The 25,535-nt window shown below is 42.9% G+C and overlaps 1 protein-coding gene and 1 long non-coding RNA gene across 2 annotated transcripts in view; one reads left to right on the plus strand and one right to left on the minus strand.

The window, feature by feature from the left end:
* The window catches only part of LOC129652473 (uncharacterized), a 157,746-nt gene that overhangs the window by 125,479 nt on the left and 6,732 nt on the right, over positions 1-25,535 (minus strand). The window contains exon 2 of the long non-coding RNA XR_008714554.1: positions 15,041-15,159. This is a non-coding gene — a long non-coding RNA (uncharacterized LOC129652473). The remainder of the gene's footprint in view (positions 1-15,040; positions 15,160-25,535) is intronic.
* Positions 7,948-16,853, plus strand: LOC129652471 (pregnancy-associated glycoprotein 1-like). The gene is made up of 9 exons (XM_055581135.1): positions 7,948-8,048; positions 9,118-9,268; positions 10,246-10,363; positions 10,462-10,580; positions 11,771-11,964; positions 12,906-13,022; positions 14,694-14,835; positions 14,923-15,021; positions 16,704-16,853. The coding sequence occupies exons 1-9, from the start codon at positions 7,948-7,950 to the stop codon at positions 16,851-16,853; spliced, it is 1,191 nt and encodes a 396-aa protein (XP_055437110.1).

Below are 25,535 nucleotides of genomic sequence, written 5' to 3' on the forward strand. Positions count from 1 at the left end.
TTCCTTCTCACATTTGTTTTTCTTGGGGATGGTTTGGGTGACCACCTTCTGTACAATGTTACAAACCTTCATCCATAGTTCTTCAGGTAAACAGAACTAATCCCTGGAATCTATTATTCATCTCCACTATGATGGAATCTATTATTCATCTCCAGTAGGTCATAGCTTTATGGTCTAATGGTTTTCCTTTTGTACTACAATTTAAGCCTGAATGCTGCTTGCTTCTGCCTAAACATTGTTGCCAGATCACCACCCACCACTCCCATGTGCATGTTGAACAAAAACACAGAATTTGAGGACTGTTACCCTGGGCTTGTGCTTGGCTTTTCACATGCTTAGCTGTGTGACCTTGATGAAGTCTCTTAACCTCAGTTTTCTCAACTGAAAAATAGGCACCATGATTGTAGTTCCACTTTCTAGATTGCATGTGTGCCTGCTAAGAAAAAATGCCCCTGAGATTGCTTTCTGGGTTCCTGACTCTGGAACAAATATGAATTATTCTGCCACCTGGGAAGAAGGAAATCTTCTGTTTAGAGGTTATGGCTGCCATCCCCAAGGCTAAATATCGATTCAAGCCAAATGACATCTATCTCTGAACCATGGCACAGAACTCTGACTGAGCCGATGCTTCTGCTTTTTGGCCTCCAACAAGAGCTACTGATTACTGGCTCAGATTACTCCCTTCCCAGCCTTACCAGTCAGCCTTTCCTTATCAACTACTTCTAGCCTGAAATCACACTGCAAGGAGAGTTGTAAGGCTTTTGGTCTCTTTTCAGTTTCCCACATCTCCAGTGTAGCCACAAGTAGCTGTTATGCCTACTTGTCATAGCAACTGCTATGGCAACCTGTACAGTCCAATCTCAGCCTGTTAAATGAAACTGTCCCCATTTGGCCCCTCATGTTTAAATTACTTACAGTTGCCTTAGAAACCTTCCTATGCTTGCTGTTTAACGACCAAATATGTGTCGACTTGATCTATGATCTATGTTCATCAGTGATATTGGTTTGTAGTTTTCATTTTGTAACATCTTTGTCAGGTTTTGCTATTAGGGTGATGGTGGCCTCATAGAATGAGTTTGAAAGTTTACCTTCCTCTGCAATTTTCTGGAAGTTTGAGTAGGATAGGTTTAGATCTTCTCTAAAATTTTGGTAGAATTCAGCTGTGAAGCCATCAGGTCCTGGGCTTTTGTTTGCTGGACGATTTCTGATTACAGTTTCAATATCCATGCTTGTGATGTGTGTGTGTTATGATTTTCTAATTCTTCCAGGTTCAGCTTTGGAAAGTTGTACTTTTCTAAGAATTTGTCCATTTCTTCCAGGTTGTCCATTTTATTGGCATATAATTGCTGATAGTAGTCTCTTATGATCTTTTGTATATCTATGTTGTCCGTTGTGATCTCTCCATTTTCATTTCTAATTTTATTGATTTGATTTTTCTCCCTTTTTTCTTGATGAGTCTGGCTAATGGTTTGTCAATTTTATTTATCCTCTCAGAGAACCAGATTTTTGCTTTGTTAATTTTTGCTATGGGCTCTTTTTTTTTTCTTTTGCATTTATTTCTGCATTAATTTTGAAGATTTCTTTCCTTCTACTAACCCTGGGGTTCCTCATTTCTTCCTTTTCTAGTTGCTTTAGGTGTAGAGCTAGGTTATTTATTAGACTTTGTGTATTTATTTAGGTTATTTATTTGAATTTTCCCCCTGATTCTCAAAAAGCAGATGTCTTTTCACAGTTTATTGAAAGAATGTAGTCATATGTTGCACTTGGTTGTTCTCCTTTAAGGCGAAATAACTGTTCCTCTCCCAATTTTAATGGCATTCATTTGTTCAGAAACTGGGAGGAAGCAGGGTGTTTGTTTTACAGAATGTCCCACTATTGAGTTTAGAGCAGGCATCAACAATACCAACACAGTGAGTCAGGACCAGTACCAGTCCTTGGTCTATTAGGAACCAGACCTCCACAGCAGGAGGTGAGCTGCAGGCCAGTGAGTGAGGCTTCATCTGTATTATAGCTGCTCCCCAACACTCTCTCATCACCCCCAGAAGGGACAGTCTAGCTTGTTTTCCTGGAACCATTTGTAGTTACATAACCTATACTTAATAGAAACAAAAATAGCATAAATATTAATGATTATTTTCCTTTCTCAGTGCTCAGTATGGGGAGTTGGTGCCCTAGCAATCTATCACAGTGACAAATTAAATGTTGTCTAATAACATTTGGACACTTTTGGCCATCATAAAATTAAATATTAAAAAACTAAGATCATGGGATCCAGCCCCAACCTTCATGGCAAGTAGAAGGAGGAAAGGTGGCAGCAGAGACAAATTTCTTCATCTTAGCCTCTAAAACCACTGTGGATGGTGCCTGCAGCCATGAAATCAGAAGGCGATTGCTTCTTTGCAGTAAAGCTATGAGAAACATAAACAGTGTGTTGAGAAGCAGAAACATCATTCTGCCCAACAAACTGGTAGATGTTTGGCCTTTTCATTTGGATTCCTAAACTTTCTGTCCAGTCCCCATTGGTCTCTGAAGTCCCTCAGGTTTCTGGTTCTTCAAGATTCCTGAGATTATTTTGTGCATTTCTTTAACTAGTTCTGAAATCAGTCATCTCTTTAAGATCATCTGATGGGAAATGTATTTAGAAGCTACATGTTAGACCTCAGAATAGTCACTGTTATCAAGTTGTCATTGCCTCTTGGCTTTACAGTGGTCAGAGGAGGAAGTACACATTTTCCTTAAAATTAAAATAAAAAGGAATATAATTAGTTGGTACAAACTTATGCTTTCAGTTCAAGATTTAAGACAGCAGGGTTTGAATTAAATTTCTTTATGTTATGTGTGAACCTCATTTTCTAGCCACTGAAAGACTTAATTCAGAACATTAGTTTTAATTATTGTCTTGCTTTTACCTGTTAACACACATACGATTCTGTCACAACAACAGAAACAATATGAGGAACAATAAGCTGTTGAATTATTGCTCACCACAGATGCGATGGTGGTGCAGATGTGTGGCAGCTGCAACAGCAGTGCAGAAGCACGGCAGAGAGGAGCTACCCCACTTCCAAATTAGGCGGGGCAGCCAAGAGGACCTACCTTACTTCCAAGGTAAGGAGCAGCGGCTGCACTTTGCTGGAGCAGCCGTGAAGAGATAACCCACATCCAAGGTAAAAGAAATCCAAGTAAGATGGTAGGAACTGGGAGAGGGCATCTGAGGGCAGACAGACTGAAACCACAATCACAGACAACTAGCCAATCTGTCACACGGATCACAGCCTTGTCTAACTCAAGGAAGCTAAGCCATGCCGTGTGGGGCCACCCAAGATGGATGGGTCATGGTGGAGAGGTCTGACAAAACGTGGTCCACTGGAAAAGGGAATAGCAAACCACTTCAGTATTCTTACCTTGAGAACTCATAAACACTATGGTAAGGTAAAAAGATAGGACACTGAAAGATGAACTCCCCAGGTCGCTAGGTGCCCAATATGCTACTGGAGATCACTGGAGAAATAACTCCAGAAAGAATGAAGGGATTGAGCCAAAGCAAAGACAACATCCAGTTGTGGATGGGACTGCAAGTAAGATCGATGCTGTAGAGAGCGGTATTGCATAGGAACTTGGATTGTTAGGTCCATGAATCAAGGCAAATTGGAAGTGGTCAAACAGGAGATGACAAGAGTGAAAATAGATATTCTAGGAATCAGTGAACCAAGATGGACTGGAATGGGTGAATTCAAATCAGATGACCAAACGTCAACTAGTGTTGGCAGGAATCCCTTTGAAGAAATGGAGTAGACATCATAGTCAACAAAAGAGTCTGAAATGCAGTACTTGGATGCAATCACAATAATGACAGCATGATCTCTGTTCATTTCCAAGTCGAAAAATTCAATATCACAGTAATCAAACTCTATGCCCCAATCAGTAATGCTGAAGTTGAACAATTCTATGAAGACCTACAAGACCTTCTAGAACTAACACCCCCCAAAAGATGTCCTTTTCATTATAGGGGACTGGAATGCAAAAGTAGGAAGTCAAGAAACACCAGGAGTAACACGTAAATCTGGTCTTGGAGTACAGAATGAAGCAGGTCAAAGGCTAATAGCATTCTGCCAAGAGAATGCACTGGTCATAGCAAACCCCTTCTTCCAACAACACAAGAGAAGACTCTACACATGGACATCACCAGATGGTCGACACCAAAATTAGATTGATTATATTCTTTGCAGCCAAAGATGGATAAACTGTATACAGTCAGCAAAAACAAGACTTGGAGTTGATGGTGGCTCAGATCATGAACTCCTTGTTGCCAAATTCAGACTGAAATTGAATAAAGTGGAGAAAAGCACTAGACCATTCAGGTATGACCTAAATCAAATCCCTTAGGACTATTCAGTGGAAGTGAGAAGTAGATTTAAGGGACTAGATCTAACAGACAGAGTGCCTGATGAACTATGGATGGAGGTTCATGATGTTGTACAGGAGACAGGAATCAAGACCATCCCCAAGAAATATAAATGCAAAAAAGCCAAATGGCTGTCTGAGAAGGCCTTACAGATAGCTTTGAAAATAAGGGAAGCAAAAAACAAAGGAGAAAAACAAAGATATAGCCATTTGAATGGAGAGTTCCAAAGAATAGCAAGGAGAGATAAGAAAGAAAGCCTTCCTCAGCAATCGCTGCAAAGAAATAGAGGAAAACAATAGAATGGGAAAGACTAGAGATATCTTCAAGAAAATTAGAAATACCAAAGGAATATTTCATGCAAAGATAAGCTCAGTAAAGGACAGAAATGATATGAACCTAAGAGAAACAGAAGATATTAAGACAGGTGGCAAGAATACACAGAAGAACTGCACAAAAATGATCTTCAAGACCCAGATAATCACGATGGTGTAATCACTCACCTACAGCCAGACATCCTGGAATGTGAAGTCTAATGGGCCTTAGGAAGCATCACTACGAACAAAGCTAGTGGACGTGATGGAATGCCAGTTGAGCTCTTTCAAATCCTGAAAGATGATGCTGTGAAAGTGCTGTACTCAATATGCCAGCAAATTTGTAAAACTCAGCAGTGACAACAGGACTGGAAAAGGTCAGTTTTCATTCCAATCTCAAAGAAAGGCAGTGCCAAAGAATGCTCAAACTACAGAACAATTGCACTCATCTCACACGCTAGTAAAGTAATGCTTAAAATTTTCCAAGCCAGGCTTCAGCAACGCATGAACCATGAATTTCCAGATGATCAAGCTGGTTTTAGAAAAGGCAGAGGAACCAGAGATCATATTGCCAACATCCAATGGATTATCGAAACAGCAAGAGAATTCCAGAAAAACACCTACTTTTGCTTCTCTGACTATGCAAAAGCCTTTGATTGTGTGGATCACAATAAAATGTGGAAAATTCTTTAAGAGATGGGAATACCAGACCACCTGACCTGCGTCTTGAGAAATCTATATGCAGGTCAGGAATCAGCAGTTAGCACTGGATATGGAACAGCAGACTGGTTCAAAATAGGAAAGGAGTACGTCAAGGCTGTATATTGTCACCCTGCTTATTTAACTTATATGCAGAGTACATCATGAAAACGCTGGGTTGGAGGAAGCACAGGCTGGAATCAAGATTGCTGGAAGAAATATCAATAACCTCAGATATGCAGATGGCATCACCCTTATGGCAGAAAGTGAAGAAGAATGAAAGAACATCTTGATGAAGGTGAAAGAGGAGAGTGAAAAAGATGGCTTAAAGCTCAACATTTAGAAAACTAAGATCATGGCATCTGGTCCCATCACTTCATGGCAAATAGATGGGGAAACAGTAGAGACAGTAGTTGACTTCATTTTTCTGGGCTCCAAAATCACTGCAGATGTTGAGTGCAGCCATGAAATTAAAACACGCTTACACCTTGGAAGGAAAGTTGTGACCAACCTAGACAGCATATTGAAAAGCAGAGACATTACTATGTCAACAAAGGTCCGTGTAGTCAAGGCTATGGTTTTTCCAGTGGTCATATATGGATGTGAGAGTTGGACTATAAAGAAAGCTGAGCCCTGAAGATTTGATGCTTTTGAACTGTGATGTTGGAGAAGACTCTTGAGCGTCCCTTGGACTGAAAGGAGATCCAACCAGTCCATCCTAAAGGAAATCAGTCCTGAATGTTCACTGGAAGTACTGATGCTGAAGCTGAAACTCCAATATTTTGGCCACCTGATGCGAAGAGCTGACTCATTTGAAAAGACCCTGATGCTGGGAAAGATTGAGGGCAGGAGGAGAAGGGGATGACAGAGGATGAGATGGTGGGATGGCATCACAAACTCAATGAACATGAATATGTGTGGACTCCGGGAGTTGGTGATGGACAGGGAGGCCTTGTGTGCTGCCGTTCATGAGCTCACAAAGAGTTAGACATGACTGAGCAACTGAACTGAACTGAAGTTGTTGAATATAGTTTCAGATTTCTTTCCTTATTTCTTTTGATTTTCTTTGGTGTTGTTTTTGATGGGCAGTATTTTTGTTTTTACTTAGAAGATATTCCCCTCTGAATGTAGAGTCATAAGTCTGAATTTTAAAGCCATTTACATAATGTGTTGTTATAGGTAGCTAGTCAACAACTTGATGCAATTTGATTTATTAGTCTTTGTTCTCAATTTTTTCAATTCAGTTCAGTCCTTCAGTTGTGTCTGTCTCTTTGCAATGCCATAGACTGCAGCGTGCCAGACTTCTCTATCCATCACCAACTCCCGAAGCTTGCGCAAGCTCATGTCCATCGACTTGGTGATACCATCCAACCATCTCATCCTCTGTCTTCCACTTCTCCTCCTGCCTTCAATGTTTCCTAATATCAGGGTCTTTTCCAATGAGTCAGCATGTTTAGTATGCATTCAGTCTCTTTGTAAATCAACCAACATGAATCAAATTCCTCTCTGTCCCCACTGCACTCCCAACTCTAGGCCAGAAATAAAAACCTGCATAGACTGAAAGCTAATTCCAGCACATCGCTGCAGAGATTTCATTCCCACTGTTTTTTCAGGAAAAAAAAATTAGTTGCTAACGTTAATAGCAGTAGATTGTACATAAATATCCAGACTTCTGATTCTCTTGAAAATGTGGCCAACTGACCTGCTTTCCAGCATGGGTGAAGTGGAGGTAAGGCTGCCCCCAGTGGTAAGGCCTGTGCTGCCCAGAGTCCAACAGGGCCATCTAGTCCTAGTATCATATCTCCTGCCTCCTGGGGACATGAGTCTAGTGAGAACTAGACTGCTAGCTCTCTTAAGGTAAAGACTACTTTTGTCTTGATCAACTTTGACTTTGAAACCTTTAACCCAGAACCTAGCACACACTTCTTCCTTGTACGTTTGTTGGATGATATAAAATATCTTGCGGGTCCATATGACCTTTCTTCCAATACTGAAACCATGCAATTGACGTACCGCTCTGCCCTAAATTTTTGATACAGACTGGCATCACAGATGCCCCTGATATCTGCCATTAGACCCACTAACTAAAGCCAGTTGTATGTCCCTGGGCTGCCCCTGAGGTCTTCACTTTGCCATTTGACAACTTATCCTCCTAGCAATCTCCTCTCCAATGAAGACAGCAATGCATATCTCATGAAGTGGCTAGGAATATGACATGAAGCCACAGATGTCGAGCATGGCCCCTTGTATCCATTTTCATGATGTTTTTAGTTTTTTTCTCCAAGTAGGCAAGGTTCTCCATCTTTATAGATGTCCATGCAGATCAGTTTGATTTTCTAGCCAAGCTTCAAGGAAGAGATTACACTTCAATTCTCTCTATTCTGAGAAGCTTCAAAGGCTACTCGCCAAGGACACTGATGAAGGTAAAGATTTTATCAAGACCTTTGTGTTTATCAGATCTTTTAGTGGCCTAAAGGGGAAAAATAGGGTAGGTCAGAGCATATATAACTAGCAACTCCTGGTCACCACTACATGCTAGGAACGCAAACTTCCCCGAGTACTTGGAGCCAGGAAGGAAGCATGAAGTGGCTTGTGCTCCTCGGGCTGGTGGCCTTCTCAGAGTGCATAGTCAAGTAAGTATGGGGACAGTAAGCCACATCATATTCCTTTCTCGGATTTTTGTTTTCATCTGATTATTCTTCCACCCATCAGGTTTAGAAGGGAATGGAATATCTCCCTAAGAATCTTAAAGTCCAACTCTTTCTTTGTAACTTGCTATAGGAACTGTGGATCCCAAGATTTTGGTGTAGATTTGGGTTGCACAACTCTTGGGGTCCAGTCTTTTCATGACCTATTGAAAATGCAACTCCTTGCAACGGTTCAGTGCACAGTCTATGCAGATGTCGATGTGATCCTGTGGAATAGCACTTTTCTACATTTTATTCAACATGTCCTCTTTTTTCCTGTCTACTTCAGTGTGTATATGCCTATGTCTGCATCTCTGTATCACTGTCATTTATCTCTCCATCTCTTTGGAAGTCACTGGGAGTGTATTTCTGTCTGAGTTGTTTTCTTTTAATTTTTCATTTGACTCATCCTTCCTTCCCAAGCCTCTGAATTTCCCTTACTTGTTCACTATAACTTGGATTCTTCTTTCAACTCTCTCCTATTTCAACTTGGAGAAAGATACACTGTTTTATATACACTGATTTATATCTGACAAGCACTGTGACCACAGCCAACTCAGAAACCTCTTGCATTTCAAATTGTTCCCTTTTAAAAGAGGATAAGAGTCCCCCTTCTACCTCCTTCCTTAAGGTTCTATGAGACGGATAGAGTGGGATGGCAACAGCAATGCTAATGGCTGTCATTGTTAAGACTTCCTATTTATCAAGTACTTTATAGCCATCACTTTGCTTATCCCCAAGATATTCTATTTGTGGGTTTGTTGTTACATTTCACCATTTTACTGAAGAGGAGACTGATACACCACATTGTCAAATGGCTTACCCAAGAATGCAGAACAGAACCTGTATTCAAATCTATGTCCTTGCCATGGTATATGCATAAAATTCTGATAATAATGTGCCTCATAAAAATGATTAGAAAGTATACATGACCATTACAATGACAGTTATACCTTAACACTGACAGCTTGTTGTAGCATCTTCTTTGTTTTCTTTGTCACATGCTCGGTGAAAGAATACCTCTAAGGAGAGTGAAGACCATGAGAAAAACCCCCAGTAGAAAAAACATCCTGAACAGTTTCCTGAAGGAACATGCTTACAGACTGTCCCAGATTTCTTCTCGTGCCTCAAATCTAACATTTCACCCCTTGAGAAACATCAAGGATGTGAGTATTTTGGGAGGATAGTGCTCCACAGCGCCCCTTGGTGCTCTAGCCTAGCACCGGGGCTCCTCTGGAGGTGCCAGGTGGGATGTTGAAGTTGGGGTTCCTGCAGGAGGCAGAGACACTGGAAAGCAGGGACCCCACCCAGAGGAGAAGGCACTCTTATCCTTAATTGTTGGTCTTTGTGACTGGGCCTGGCAATTATCAGGTGGCAGGTAAATATCCATTTCTATGTCAAAGATGTGTCATTAGTTTGAGGACGATTGTTCCTTCTGAACTAAGTGAGCCACTCAGTTACAGATGAAGAATGAACCATCACCGATCAAAAGGTAGAACCTTTTGCAAAGCAATTGTGAATCCTCAGGTAGAGGAATTCAGTCTCCACAGATGCAAGAAACACAGCAGTAAAAATTTATTGAATCAGTAGTCTGTTTAAGGCCATAAGAATCTAACACATTGGTTACTGTTTTTAGATTAGCCAAAGGGTTTATTTTGTCTTCAAGAATGCCCATGCCAGCCTGAGAGATAGGCAAAGAGTAAGTACATGTCAAGTGAAAGGGTCACCTGTGTGGTGTTGATTGTATGTGGGCTGAGCTTAGAGGTAGTGGCAGAGGTTGATCAAAAAGGACCTTCTGGAGAAGGGGGTGCTAAGGCTGGGTTTGAAGAGACTACAGAGCTTCTCAAATGAAGATACCAGGACTTCCCTGGGTGTCCAGCATTCCTGGATGTCCAGTGGTTATGCCTCTGGGCTTCCCATGCAGGAGGTACCACTTCAATGCTTTATCATAGAGTCAATATCCACATACAATGTAGCACAGGAAAAATATATCAAATGCAGATACCGCTGTGACCAAAGTCTGTGAGCGGCACAGTGGTTAGAAAGTGATCTCAAGAGATATGTGACACCCAGAGGGAGGCATCAGTGTGGGAACAGTCGGTAGCCAGTTCAGCACTAACCCACTCCCTCCTTTTCCCTATAGAAGCTCTACGTGGGTAACATAACCATTGGAACACCCCCTCAAGAATTCCAGGTTATCTTTGACACAGGCTCATCTGACTTGTGGGTGCCCTCCGTCTTTTGCACCAGCCCAATCTGTTGTGAGTACAGACACCCCATTCTTGGACCATCTTTCACTTGCCCTGTGGCCCAGTTTCCACCCTTGGCACCTGATGACACTCATCCCTTGTGTCTGCAGCTACACACGTTATGTTCAGACATTTTGATTCTTCCACCTTCCGGCCTACCAAAAAGACCTTCAGCATCAACTACGGTTCTGGAAGGATGAAAGGAGTTGTTGTTCATGACACAGTTCGGGTAACAGTGTAACAGATGCTGAGTCAGGACTGGCTATGGAGTGACCAATGCTTGCAAAACAGATGCAGGACCATCTGGCAGGACACTTCCTAGCCTATCTCACATAGATATTGGCCATCTTATCCACAGGATCATGTCCCTGGGGAGGCAGTGCCTGTGGTGACACATGAGCAAACAGATTAGCTAACCCAGAGAGTCGCTTGAGGTGTGGACTTGCAGCTCCTCTGCCTATGAGCAGTTCAAGGCTCATTTTGCCAGGTGTGGGAAGAGGGGATAAAAGCACCCACTTTTATCTTCACAGACTGTTCCAGGCTTTATCAGGTTATAACTGGTTTAATTCTGCAACAATCCCACACAGCAGTTGCTCTGATTAGTTTCTCTGACATATGAGAAACTGAGGTGCAGACAGCAAGGGCCTTGCTGAGGGCACACATGTGATAAATGGAGTTAGGCTAGCTTTTCAGGACTGAAGTTGCTGTAAGGCATTTGGGGACAGGATAAAACTGATCTGGGGACCCTGGGGGCAGACAAGGGCTTCAGGTATCCAGAGTGGGAAATTGGAGGCCTGAGAAGTCAAGGGGCCTGATAAATGAGTTCTCACTCTAGACGACCCTTGAGAGTCTAATAAACCTATGGCCTGCCTCCCCCAAAGTACTTGAGTAGTTCCCCCCTCTCTCTCTCTCATACACACTCACACAAATACACACATATCCCCAAAAGGGAATTTCCCAGGCAGTAATTTCATAGAACACTGCAAGGAAGATTGTGTTTTCGGCTTCTGTTTTCCTGGACAGATGCAGAATTCCCAGTACATTACAGAGAATGCAGTCCATTCCTGTCATTAGGTCATAGTGATGCCAAAGAGAAGGCTATCTTGCTCTCAATTGTTTTGTCCATAAGATGGCACCAATGGAACCTGGCCTGACTCTTGGTTGCCCCACCTGTACAGAAGCCACGAGGCCAATTTGACTCACTCAAGTGGTGTTTTTCAGAGGGGCAGATGTTTTAAAACTCACAGCTTATCTCAAATGGAACCCAAATTCCCCTTCCAGCTTGGTCTAACCATCTGTGGGCCACCAAAGACAGAGCCAAGCCTCAATTCTTTTCTGAGGATTTTATGGCAATGCACCCCAACCCTGTCCTAGCCCCTTTTCACATATCTGTAGTGGGAACACTCTTCTCTCCCACAGATTGGGGACCTTGTAAGTACTGACCAGCCATTCGGTCTAAGCATGGCGGAACTCGGGTTTGATGGTATACCTTTTGATGGCGTCATGGGCTTGAACTACCCCAAACTATCCTTCTCTGGAGCCATCCCCATCTTTGACAAGCTGAAGAATGAAGGTGCCATTTCTGAGCCTGTTTTTGCCTTCTACTTGAGCAAGTAAGTCTGAGATGGACACTCCCTTTCTCCAAAGTAGCTGTAAGATGCTTTCAGTTGCACGAAAATTATAGAAGACTTGATAAAGAATTATCCTGTGAGATAATCTAACTCAGGATAACTATGGCCCCAGGGCCCTACCTGGCTTCACCACTGGATTTTATAAATAACTTTGTATTGTAACACGACCCTACTCCTGAGCTCAAGACCAGTAACTTGGTCTGGGGTGGGGTGAGTGAGATGGAAGACTAATGGAAGGTAACAGGAATCAATTTGAAGGAAAAGGCCTTAGGATTTGCTTATGAATTTGATAAGGAAAGAAGGTGAAGGATCGTGGATATCCTTCCTTCCTCATTAGCATTTCACTGGGAGCCCAGGACCAGCTACCCAATTTGTAGGAGCCAGTGAAAATTGAAAGTGTGGGGCACAAAAGTGTGGGACCCCTTGTTCAAGAAATATTAAACATTCCAAGACAGGAAGAGCAGAGGTGGGGTCCCTTCTGAGCTCTGAGGTGGAGCTCTTTGGACAGTAGAGGTCACAGGCCAGAGGAGGCAACTCTGGGTGACCAGAACACACACCGTAAGAACCCCCAGGCCTTGATTTTCCTGAAAAATGACAAGGTGGACAAAGAGAAAGCCAAAACGCTTCAGCACCCTGTACTCTGAGGGTTTCTGAGCACTCAGGTCCCAGGAGGTCCAGGGCGTCTTCAGAAGACATAGCGGGTGGAGTCCAACCAAGTGATTCAGCTTCTAATCTCCTCTGTGCCACTCACTAGCCAGTAACAGACCTCAGTCTGGATCTCAATCTCTCCTAGATGATATTTCTGCATCTGTATATGGGACCTTATTAGGGCCTTGATGGGTGGACAAGCACAGCTCTCACACAGTGCTGTTGTTACTGTCCTCCAAGGATCCGCCCCTCCCCCCCACCTCTTCTCCATACAGAGACAAGCAGGAGGGCAGTGTGGTGATGTTTGGTGGGGTGGACCACCGCTACTACAAGGGAGAGCTCAACTGGATACCTTTGATCCAAGCAGGCGACTGGAGTGTACACATGGACCGGTAAGCCTCTCCCTCTGAGGATCAGCCCAAGTGATGCTCCTGCTACTGTACATGGACACAGCCAGACACACACAAATGCATTCTAGACACACAGTCACACAGACATATACACCAGCCACAAGGACACAGACAGACACACAGACACATGGAAACACAAAAGCAGACACATATAAACCTACACAGAGACACATAAAAACATGTATAGCTAGTCAGAGACACACAAGCACACACAGAGACACATACAAACACACATACAAATAAACACACAAGCACATGGATACACAAACAACCCATGGGTTCATAATCCCCAGGCCTTCTGAGCCAGGCTCAGATCAGGGTCCTAAAAGGCACCAGAGAGGTCTGTGCTGCTGGTAGAGGGCTGTACCCACTGCCCTTTGAGGTGGGGAGCAGGGTTAGAGGACTCTTCAGTGTGGTGGACAGAGGATCAGGCAGAATTTCACCAACCTGAACAGAGTTATGATAAGAAGACCAACAATCGAGGGCTACCTAGGACATAGGAAGTTATCAGTACAGATAAATGTCTGTTTAAAAACAGGGAAGTCCTGAGCAAATGGGGAAAACGGGTCTCCTTAGGGAGCAGCTACCCCAAAGTGGATAGAGGTTGGCTGCAGTCTTAAGACGTGAAAGCAACTAATAAAAAAGACACCCCACGTCATGGGCACAAGTGGGACAGGGGCTATAACAGAATCAGGAAGGTGGGATCCAGGAGTGACCTGAGGACAAGAGGCATAATTGATAGGATTCTGTGTGATACCCTCAGACAAAAGCTGACCTCTCCTTTGGGGTTTCTGTGTGCTAGTCATGTATTTCCTGGCTAGGGTCTCAGGGTCTGAACTGGTTGTAGGAGTAGTGCTAGCAGACACCCTCTCCCACAGGAGCCCCTCCCTCTCTCCCACCACTATGAGAATCTGCTGCCCCATTGAATCTCCATCTTCATTCTGTGTGTGACCCATATTTGTTCACCATCAGCTACAGCTCTCTGGATGTTTCTCATTGTTTTCTCAGTCTTCATTCGCTCACTGAACAGACAAGCATTGTGCATCCACTGTGTGCCAGGCACTTTAGGGAGGCAAGGAGAATAAAACTTGCCCTCACATCTAAGAAGGCAGATGTACATGAAGTGACTCGCCCACATAGTGAACTGTCACTTTGGTACATGCTAGACATGAGGAGGAGAAGGCAATGGCAACCCACTCCAGTACTCTTGCTTGGAAAATCCCATGGATGGCAGAGCCTGGTGGGCTGCCTTCTATGGGGTCACACAGAGTAGGACACGAGTGAAGTGAGTTAGCAGCAGCAGCAGAAATGAGGAGGGTCTACAGAGAGTGACCAAGACAGGAGACTGATAAACATCAGGAGAAAGACTTCCCTGAAAACAATACAATTAAGCTGGAATCTGGAAAATGAGAAGAAATTTGCTAATCAAAGGGGAGTGGAGTCTTCTTGGAAGGAAGACCATCCTGTGTCAAGGTGCAAAAGAGCCTGGTGTATTCAAGTACTGTATTCAAGGATGTCAAGAAAGGTGCTGTGTTGAGAGCAAAGGAAAAGAGGGCAAAAGACGAAGGGCTGCTTAGGAGACAGTTGGGAAGGGGGCAGCTCTGGGGAGACTCAGAGTGACCTTGACGCCTGCTTTCTTCCATTGTCTCTCAGCATCTCCATGAAAAGAAAGGTTATTGCTTGTTCTGGTGGCTGCGAGGCTGTTGTGGACACTGGGACATCAGTGATCGAAGGCCCACGAAGACTGGTCAATAACATACAGAAGCACATCGGAGCCATGCCACGGGGTTCCGAGGTAGAGGGCCATGCCCCAGGGTCACTCTCAGGTTTCACACACAACAAGGATCACCAGGGCCAACCTCTCACCCTCTCTCTCTAATAGCACTACGTTTCATGTTCTGCGGTCAATACCCTGCCCCCTATTATCTTCACCATCAATGGCATCGACTACCCAGTGCCAGCTCAAGCCTACATCCTCAAGGTGAGGGGACAATACTCACGGTTGCTTCTCTAACTGAAGCTTGCAGGAACACTTGGGCTGCTGCTGGGAGGAGGGCGGAGTCTGCAGGCCATGTCACACCATTGCAGATGCTGCTGAGCCCTGTGGCTGGGCCAGTGCCTGCCAGAAAACCAACCACTTGAGATTAAAGGACAGTCTGGGACACTGATCTTCTTGAAATAAATGTGGAGATGCCACACCATGCTGGCATGGTGGGAGTCACAAGGAGAGGGGAACACTAAGGTCCTCAGTCCTCAAAGAGTGTCAATTCAATCTGAACCCTTAGGTGCATGAACATGGAAGTCAGCTCTAGAAGTCCCTGAAATAGACCATGTTACAAAGAGAATGGCTGGGGACAGTCCTAGTCTGATATCCTAGCATAAGTTAACAGTTTTCCTTCCCTTATCAAAGTTTTCCTGGTTTGGATGATAAATTACATGGTCACCCTAGTTCTCAGCTGCCATTTCCCCTTGCTCTGGCCAGGTGCCTCCTTTGTGAGTTGGGGTACCCGACCCCTCTGAGGGGAGGCTGAATGCTAAGGTGAATAAAGGTGCACAATGACTGCTCTGCTCCAGCACAGGGTGGAGGCTTCATGTCAGCTCCATGTGGGAGTTCAGAGCAGGCTAATGAGCTAAAAGAAGGCTTTGAGGAAGGGAGGGAATTGCAGGAAACCACAAACACATTGAGCCATATGGACGGTTGCTTGGTTCTAGGCAAAACTGCACAGGATTCCATGCAAATGGCATCTCAAGGTGGTCTGCACTGGGGCACTAGGGACTTACTAGGGGTGATGAGGGCTATGGACTGACCAATGGGGATGCAGAACCAGAGTAGGTTACCCAACCAAGCCAGGAGTGGCCAAAGAAGGTGAGTGTGAGCCGAAGGAGGCTTCCCAGAGTTCCTTAGTTAAGTCTTCAAGAACATGCTGTGGGCACTGATCTATTTAAGATGGATAACCAACAACAGGATGCTGTGTAGCACAGGAAACTCCACTCAGTTATAAGACAGCCTGGATGGGAGGGGGATCTTTGGGACCAGGATACATGGATACATATGGTTGAGTCCCTTTTCTGTCCACCTGAAACTCAGAATATTGTTTATCAGCTATGCTCCAATACAAAATAAAGTTGTTTTTAATAAAGTACAGATTGTGGGGATGCAGGAGGAGAACCAGCACTCTGCAGAGAAAACAAGGAGCAGGAGTCAGAAGAAAGGAAACAGGGAGTGAGGGGAACTATGGACACACTTGTTCTTTTCTAAATAATTATATTGAAGTGTGGCTAATCTTCAGTGTGGCATTAAGTTCTGCTGCACAGCAATGTGACTCAGTTATACACATAAAAAATGTATATTTTCTTATTCTTTTTCATGTGTTTTATCAGTGGATATTGAATATAGTTCCTTACGCTCTACAGAAGGACTTTGTTGTTTTTCATTCCTCTGTTTCCCCAATTCCCAGTCCTCCGCTCACCACACCCTTCCACATGACAACCTCATGTCTTGGCCTTCTTTGGTTTTGGATGAACTCTCATATCCCCTGCTCCTGAGAAAACCCCTTTATACTTATCAAAAGTGGGAAATAAAGAATTGTGCTAGTTCGGAATATTGAGGGGAGTCACCGGTAAGAGCTCATGCTAACTGGTCTGTGTCTCTGACTCCCCCAGGATTCTAGAGGCCACTGCTATACCACCTTTGAACAGAACAAAGTGAGTTCATCTACAGAGACCTGGATCCTGGGTGATGTCTTCCTGAGGTGGTATTTCTCGGTCTTTGATCGAGGAAATGACAGGATTGGCCTGGCACGGGCAGTGTAAATGCTTGGAGTGGTTCAGGAATCAGTAAGGCCGCTCCTAACACACACTCACTCACACTTTGACCACTCCTTCCCAGGATGCTAGTGAACTGTATTTGGTGGTCTGCACACCCTATTCTCAGGAAAGAATAAAGGGTTTCACTCTTAATGGTGCTGAAACAAATGGGTGCCTCTGTTTGGGTCTGGGAGGTATACAATGATCGGGAAGGATCTAGAACCAAGTCTGAATAAAAGTTGAAAGGATCCCAACTCCAACTGGCTTCAAGAAAAAGGTAGACTCATGTAAATGATTCTGGGAATCCAGAACACAAGAATCAGAGGAAAGACAAAGATCTCAGTGACTGCACCCAAGAAATCAGAAGTCATCAATTCTCTCTTACTCTCGTACTTTCCCTTCACTCTTCTTTCATGGTCTTAGCCTGGCAACTTTCTTCCTTAAGACTTCTACACCTAGTAAGGGAATCCAAGCTACTTGCCCTAGGGTTTTAAATCCCAAAGGCATCACCTAGAAAGGAAAGAAGATTGCACACATCAGAGTTCAAGAGTGTTCTCTGAATGACCCACCTCAGTTCACATGTACAGCCCAGATCAGCCATCCTGGCAGGGACAAGGGGTCTTCTGACTGGCTTTACATGGTCTTTGACCCTGACCCAGCAGCACACATGATTGTCAATTTCCTCCAGAACTACATGACTGAAGCTGGAGAGGCAGCCCCAAGGATAGCGACTGGCAGATGGTCTAGGCCATGGAAGAGTTTGTCATGACCCAACAACTCCACCACCTCCTCATTCAGAAAAATTATAAGGGATAATGAAATAGACTCTCTTCGTCCCATCTCATATGATCTTGTCACTTGGCTTGTCTTCCAGGGGATTTTGGGTGAGGTACTTCATGCAGAGCTGATTCCCTCTTGTTCCCACACCCAGTCACCAGCTCTCTGCCACATATGCCTGCTCTGTCCTTTCCAGTCCTACTTGGTAAGTGTTGGCTCCAGTGGATCCCTGAGCCATACCCCGCCTCCAGGGCCCAGAATGCCACTTCCTTGGCCTCCAGTGCTGCTGGGGAGAATGCCACGCATGTATCGGTGAACCCAGGATACACAGAGCCTTCAGCCTTTCTGAGCTTCTTCCAGGGGTGGAGCTACAAACTATTTGCTTGGAGCTGCCATGGTTAGGCACTTTTGCAGTGGAAGCATCCGTTCTTTCCACCTGGAGGGCCTCAGGAGATGCCTCAGCTGAGACAGCAGAGATCAGTGGTTGATTTCCTTTCAGATTGACTGGTTTGATCTCATTGTTCTATAAGGGACTCTCAAGAATCTTCTCAAGCACCACAGTTCAAAAGCTCAATTTTTTCCCATTCACCCTTTCTTATGGTCCAGAGCGCACATCTGTACATGATTACTGGCAAAATCATAGCTGTGTCACTGCAGACCTCTGTAGCAAAGTGAATCTCTGCTTTTTAATACACTGTGCAGGTTTTTCATAGCCTTTCTTCCTTCTAAGGAGCAAGTGTCTTTTAATTTTGTGGCTGCAGTGAAGGTATGTAGTGCTTTTGGAGCCCAAGAAAATAAAATCTGCCACTGTATCCACTTTTCCCTCATCTATATGCCATGAAGTGGAGTGACATGAGGCCATGAATGTTGCGTATATTTTTGTAAATAGTTTTCTTAAATGTTAAGTTTTAAGCCAGTTTTTGCATCTTCTCTCCTCATCAAGAGGCTCTTTAGTTCTTTTTTGCTTTCTGCTATTAGGGCAATGTCATCTTCATTTCTGTGGATGTTGATATTTCTCCCAGCAATCTGTATTCCAGTTTGGGAATTATGCAGTCAGCATATCGAATGATGTATCCTATACAGAAGTTAAATAACTAGAGTGAGAATGTATACCTTGTCACACTTCTTTAACAGTTTTAAATCTTTCAGTTGTTCCATGTCTGATTCTAACTGCTGCTTTTTTACCTACATACAGACTTTTCAGGAGACAGGTAAGGTGATCTGGTACTCCCATTCCTTAAGAATTTTCCACAGTTTGTTGTGGTCCACACAAGGAAAGGCTTTAGCATAGTCAGTGAAGCAGACAGAAAGGTTTTCTGGGATTTCCTTGCTCTCTATGATCCAATGGATGTTGGCAATTTGATCTCTGGTTCCTCAAACCAGTTTGTACATCTGGAAGTTTTCAGTTCATGTAGTGTTGAAGCTTAGCTTGAGGATTTTGAACATTACCTTGCTAGCAAGTGAGATGAGCGCATTGCATGATAGGTTGAACTTTCTTTGGAATTGCCTTTCTTGTGGATTGGAATAAAAACTGACCTTTTCCAGCACTGTGGCCACTGCTGTTTTCCAAATTTGCTGACATATTGAATGCAGCACTTTTACAGCCTCATTCTTTAGGATTTTTAAATAACTCAGCTGGAATTCCATCACCTCTCCTAACATTGTTTGTAGTGATGCTTCCTAAGGCCCACTTGACTTCATACTCCAGTATATCTGGCTTTACATGAGTGGCCCCAGCATCATTCCTATCCCGGTCATTATGACTGTTTTTTTACAGTTCTTCTGTGCATTCTTCCTACCTCATCTTAATCTCATCTGCTTCTGTTAGGTCTTTGAATTTTCTCTCCTTTATTGTGCCCATCCTTGCATGAAGTGTTCCTCTGGTAGCTCCAATTTTCTTGAAAAGATCTATGCTCTTTACAATTCTGCTGTTTTCCTCTAATCCTTGCACTGTTGACTTACACTTTCTTATCTCTCCTTGCTATTCTCTGGAATTCTGCATTCCATTGTGTAAATCTTTCCCTGTCTGCTTTGTCTTTCACTTCTCTATTTTCTCAGCTGTTTTTAAGGCCTCCTCAGCAATCCCTTTTCCTTCTCACATTTGTTTTTCTTGGGGATGGTTTTGGTGACCACCTCTTGTACAATGTTACAAACCTCCATCCATAGTTCTTCAGGCTACCAGCCCTAATCCCTTGAATCTATTTTTCATCTCCACTACAAATTCATAAGAGATTTGATTTAGGTCATAGCTTAATGGCCTAGTGGTTTTCCTTACTTACTTCAATTTAAGCCTGAAAACTGTTTGCTTCTACCTAACCATTGGTGCCAGATCTCCATCCACAACTCCCAGTAGATGTGGAGCAAAAACACACAAATTGAGGGCTGTTACCCTGGGTTTGTGCTTGGCTTTTCACATGCTTAGCTCTGTGACCTTGATCAAGTCCCTGACCCTCAGTTGTCTCATCTGGAAAATGGGCATCATGATGATAGTCCCACCTTATAGGTTGCATGTGTGTCTGCTAAGAACAAGTGGCCCTGAGAGGACTTTCTGGGTTCCTGAGTCTGGAACAATTATGAATTATTCTGCCACATGGAAAGAAGGAAATCTTCTGTTTAGAGGTTTTGGATGCCATGCCCAAGGCTAAATATTGATTCAAGCCAAATGACATCTATCTCTGAACCATGACACAGAACTCTGACTGAGCTGATGCTTCTGTTTTCTGGGCTGCCAAAAGAGCTACTGATTACTGGCTCAGATTACGCCCTTCCCAGACTTAGCAGTCAATCAACTACTTCTAGCTTGAAATCACACTGCAAGGAGAGTTGTAAGGCTTTTAGTGTCTTTTCGGATTCCCACAACTCCAGTGTAGCAACAAGTAGCTCTTATGGCTTCTTGTCATAGCAACAACTATGGCAACCTGTTCAGTCCAATCTCAGCCTGTTAAATGAATCTTTCCCCCTTTGGCCCGTCATGTTTAAATTACCTACAGTTGCCTTAGAAACCTTCCTATGCTTGCTGTTTAAGGATGAAATATGTGTGAACCTGATCTAGTTTTCTTTCCCAAGCATGATTCCAAGCATTCAATGAAGTAATCAGACATTTAGTCATCTAACTACCCACAGGAATTGACAAAAGCAAACCACCCATCCTACATTTCTTGCTTTCCCCAAAACAACATTGAAGTGATCTGCTGAAACAATGTGATACATTGGCATGAGTATGCCAGAAAGGACACTTTTTCTGGATTCGTTCTCCACCTAGTGCAGAATGTCTACCACAAGCCTCGCCCTCCAGCAGCAGGTCATCTAGTTTTTGCAGACTCAGCCCGCCCCCGATCCCTTTCACATTCTTCAGTAAAATCTAGAGAACAAACTCAGTCAAAGCTCTCTCTCCTGCAGAAAACAGTTTTTTGTTTTTTTTAGAAAATAATGTTTGGTAACACATTCAAAATCTTGTGCTCCTTGCCTTGGTTTCAAGGACCTGCACCAGAGGATGGGAAGCCACTCCTTCCACCTAAAACTTTCTCCACTCCAACCAGGACCAGAGCGTTCAGTGGACTCTGTGTCCTCATTGGTATTGTTCAGTTGCTAAGTCATGTCTGACACTTGGTGATCACATGTTCAGCAACAAAGCTGGCTTCCCTGTCTTTCACTATTTCGTGGAGTTTCCTCAAACTCATGTCCTTTGAGTCTGTCATGCCATGTCACAATCTCATTCTTTTATTACCTCTCCTTCTGCCACAGTCTTTCCTAGCATCAAGGTCTCTTCCAATGAGCTGGGTCTTCACATCAGATAGCCTAAGTGTTGGAACTTCATCTTCAGCATCAGTCCTTCCTTTGAATATTGCTCTACCACTTCCAAAACAAAACTCATGTTTCCAAACACCTAACAATATTGAGCACTGATAAAGTTTAGTAGAACAGGGATCTTGTCCTCTGGGAAATCTCAGCACTGCTGCCTTGCCTTTCTCTTACCATTCTCTCCACCTGGCATAGAATTGGTTCCCTACAGTTTCTCCAGCCTGAAACCACTTGGCAATGCATCATTGTCAGCTATCCAGGAATTGTTCCTTCCTCCTTCCTTAAAGATTTCTTCCTGCTCCCTGATTGTCCTCTGTACATCAGTTCAGTTCAGTCTCAGTCATGTCCAACTCTTTGCTATATCATGGGGTACAGCACGCCAGCCTTCCCTGTCCATCACTAACTCCCAGAGCTTGCTCAAACTCATGTTCATCATGTTGGTGATGCCACCAAGAATTTCATCTTCTGTCTTCCCCTTTGCTTCCTGACTTTAATGTTTCCCAGCATCGAGGTCTTTTATAATGAGTCAGTTCTACCCATCAATTGGCCAAAGTAATGGAGGTTCAGTTTCAGCATCGGTCCTTCCAATGAATATTTAGGACTAATTTCCTTTAGGATGGACTGGTTCGATCTCCTTGCAGTCCGAGGGACTCTCAAGAGTCTTGTCCAACACCACAGTTCAAAAGCATCAATTCTTTGGTGCTCAGTTTTCTTTATGGGCCAACTCTCACATCCACTCATGACTTCTGGAAAAACCATAGCTTTGACTATACAGACCTTTGCTGGTAAAGTAATGTCTCTGCTTCTTAGTATGCTGTCAAGGTTTTTCATAGCTTTTCTTTCAAGGAGCAAGCATCTTTTTTTTTTCACAGCTGCAGTCACTATCTGCAGTGATTTTGGAGCCCAGGGAAATGAAGTCTGTCACTGCTTTCATTGTTTCTCCATGTATTTGCCATGAAATAATGGAACTGGATGCAGTGATCTTCATTTTTTGATCTATACATAACTCATCAAGACCATCTCCAAGAAAACGAAACACAAAAGGCAAAATGGTTGTCTGAGGATGCCTTAGAAATAACTTAGAAAAGAAGAGAAGCAAAAGGCAAATAATAAAAGAAAGACATACCAATCTTAATGCAGAGTTCCAAAGAATAGCAAGAAGAGATTTTTTAAAAGCCTTCCTACGTGATCAGTGGGAAAAAAATAGAGGAAAACAATAGAATGGGAAAGACCAGAGATCTACTCAAGAAAATTAGAGTGAGGAAAGGATCATTTCATGCAAAGATGGGCCAAATAAAAGACAGAAATGGCATGGACCTAAAAGAAGCGGAGTATATTAAGAGGTTGAAATAATATATAGAACTATACAAAAAAGATATTTTTGACCCAGATAACCACGATGGTGTGATCATTCACTTAGAACTAGATATCCTGAAATGTGAAGTCAAGAGGGTCATAAGAAGCATAACTATGAGCAAAACTAGTGGGGTGTGATGGAATTGCAGTTGAGCTATTTCAAATCCTAAAAGATGATGCTGTTAAAGTGCTGCACTCAATATGCTAGCAAATTTGGAAAACTCAGCAGTGGCCACAGAACTGGAAAGGTCGTTTTCATTGCAATCCCAAAGAAAGGCAATTTCAAAGAATGTTCAACTACCACACAGTTGCACTCATCTCACATGCTACCAAAGTAATTTCTCCAAGCAAGTCTGCAACAATACACGAACTGTGAATTTCCATATGTGCAAGCTGGATTTAGAAAAGGCAGAGGAACCAGAGGTCAAATTGCCATCATCCACTGCATCATAGAAAAAGCAAAAGAATTCCAGAAATATACCTACTTCTGCTTTATTGACCATGCAAAAGCCTTTGACTCTGTGGATCACAACAAACTGTGGAAAACTTACAGAATGTGAATACCAGACCATCTTATCTGCCTTCTGAGAAATCTGTATGCAGGTCAAGAAGCAACAGTTAGAACTGAACTTGGAACAGCAGACTGGTTCCAAATCAGGAAAGGAGTACGTAAAGGCTGTATATTGTAATTCTGATTACTTAAATTATATGCTGAGTAAATCATGCGAAATGCCCAACTGGATGAAGCACAAGCTGGAATCACGGTTGCTCAGAGAAATCTCAGTAACCTCAGATATGCAGAAAACATGTGGCAGAACATGAAGAGAAACTAAAGAGCCTCTTGGTGAAAGTGAAAGAGGAGAGTGAAACATCTGGTTAAATTCCACATTCAGAAAATGAAGATCATGGCATTTTTTTCCCATCACTTCATGGCAAATAGATGGGGAAACAATGGAAACAGTGAGAGACTTTAATTTGGGGGGCTCCAAAATCACTGCAGATGATGATTACATCCATGAAATTAAAAGATTCTTGCTTGTTTGAAGAAAAGCTATGGCAAACCTAGCAGCATTTTTAAAAACAGAGATATTACTTTGCAGAAATAGTTCAGTATAATCAAAGCTATGATTTTTCTAATTGTCATGTATGGATGTGAGAGTTGGACCATAAAGAATGGTGAGCAATGAAGAATTGATGGTTTTCAACTAACTGTGGTGTTGGACAAGACTCTTGCGAGTCCCTTGGACTACAAGGAGATCCAACAAGTCCATGCTAAAGGAAATCAATCTTGAATATTCATTGGAAGGACCGATGCTTAAGCTGAAGCTCCAATACTTTGGCCAACTGATGTGAAGAACTTATTCATTATAAAAGACCCTATTACTGGGAAAGTTTGAAGGCAGGAGGAGAATAGGACAATAGAGGATGAGAAGGTTGGATGGCATCACCGACTCAATGGGCATGTGTTTGAGCAAGATCAGGGAGTTGGTGAAGGACAGGTAAGCCTGGTGTGCTACAGTCCATGGGGTTGCAAAGAGTCGGATATGACTGAGCGACTGAACTGAACTGAACATACACCATAGCAAATGCTAGTTGTAATTGTCATGTTTCTCCAGCAAACCAGGGCTCCCCAAGGCATCAACACATATCCCTAGTCAAGTCTGCACCCATGCACAGTGCCTAGCATCCACAAGGCATTCAGAGAGTTCTGATTGCAGGGGGACGTCCATTTTGGTAGACATAGAGGAGCAAAGGCCACATTTATCCTCCCATCTCAAACAACTTGAAAGTAGAAGAGATAAATGAAAGAACAGTTTTTTACATCAAAAGTCAGGTAGCAGAGTATGGATTCCTGAGGCAGGGAGCAAGCAAGGTGAGTTCTACAATTGCCCCAACTCTAGAAATAATTTCCAACACATACATGGAAGGGCTATCTAGGCAGAGACAAACGGTCTCCCCAAGAAGAGAGATTTGAGACTCTAGATAGTTAGGGTTCACAGGAGAGAGCTACACACAGAGAACTGTGGGAGTGTACATGTGACACCCCTTCAGTTCTCAGGAGAGAGTTATAGTACTGGTCAGAACTATAGGGAACAATCCTTGAGTCTCAAATTGAGCCAAGTTTAATGGTGTCCCCACCCACCAGTATGGAAATTACTCATAATTGCCATGACATCAGTATAGCCCTGAAGACAATATTGTGTTACTAGTGGGGAATAGTAACCTGGTCTAAAGGCTGGTCTCATATCAGCTAAAAAACCTGAACAGCAAGCCTTCAAAAAATAAAATTGTTTCCAAGATATTAACAGTGTTTGCAAACAGTACCAGGAATAATCTATAAAAATTTAAAAATATCCAGCATCCAAAGGGAAAATTTACCATATCCAATATCCAATTTAAAATTTCCATATGAATTGTGAATATATTTGTCCTAGGTCAATAACAATATTGTAAAGTAATTATCCTCTAATTAAGATAAATACATAAATTTTAAAAGAAAAATATTTCCGATGTATAAAGAAGCAAGAAAATATTCATAATGAGGGAAAAATCAATTAGTAAAAACACAGTTAAAATATACATTACATAATTAGCAGGGAAGGACATTAAAATGTTTACTACATCAATAATCCTATATTCAATAAGATGAAGAATACTGAGTATGTTAAAATAGAGAAATGAAAAATAGGAATGGAAAGACTGTGGGAAAAAAATAATTGTGCATCACAGAGATTTGAAACAACTTTAAGAATA

The sequence above is a fragment of the Bubalus kerabau genome, chromosome 5, assembly GCF_029407905.1.
Source record: "Bubalus kerabau isolate K-KA32 ecotype Philippines breed swamp buffalo chromosome 5, PCC_UOA_SB_1v2, whole genome shotgun sequence".
Classification (NCBI taxonomy): Eukaryota; Metazoa; Chordata; class Mammalia; order Artiodactyla; family Bovidae; genus Bubalus; species Bubalus kerabau.

What these genes read in the sequence shown, in the direction of transcription:
- LOC129652471 (XM_055581135.1), top strand. Translation starts at nt 7,948, where the DNA reads ATGCTAGGAACGCAAACTTCCCCGAGTACTTGGAGCCAGGAAGGAAGC. An exon ending in TTTGCCTTCTACTTGAGCAA is followed by an intron (nt 11,965 to 12,905) that starts GTAAGTCTGAGA and finishes TTCTCCATACAG; the next exon opens with AGACAAGCAGGAGGGCAGTG. An exon ending in TGGAGTGTACACATGGACCG is followed by an intron (nt 13,023 to 14,693) that starts GTAAGCCTCTCC and finishes ATTGTCTCTCAG; the next exon opens with CATCTCCATGAAAAGAAAGG.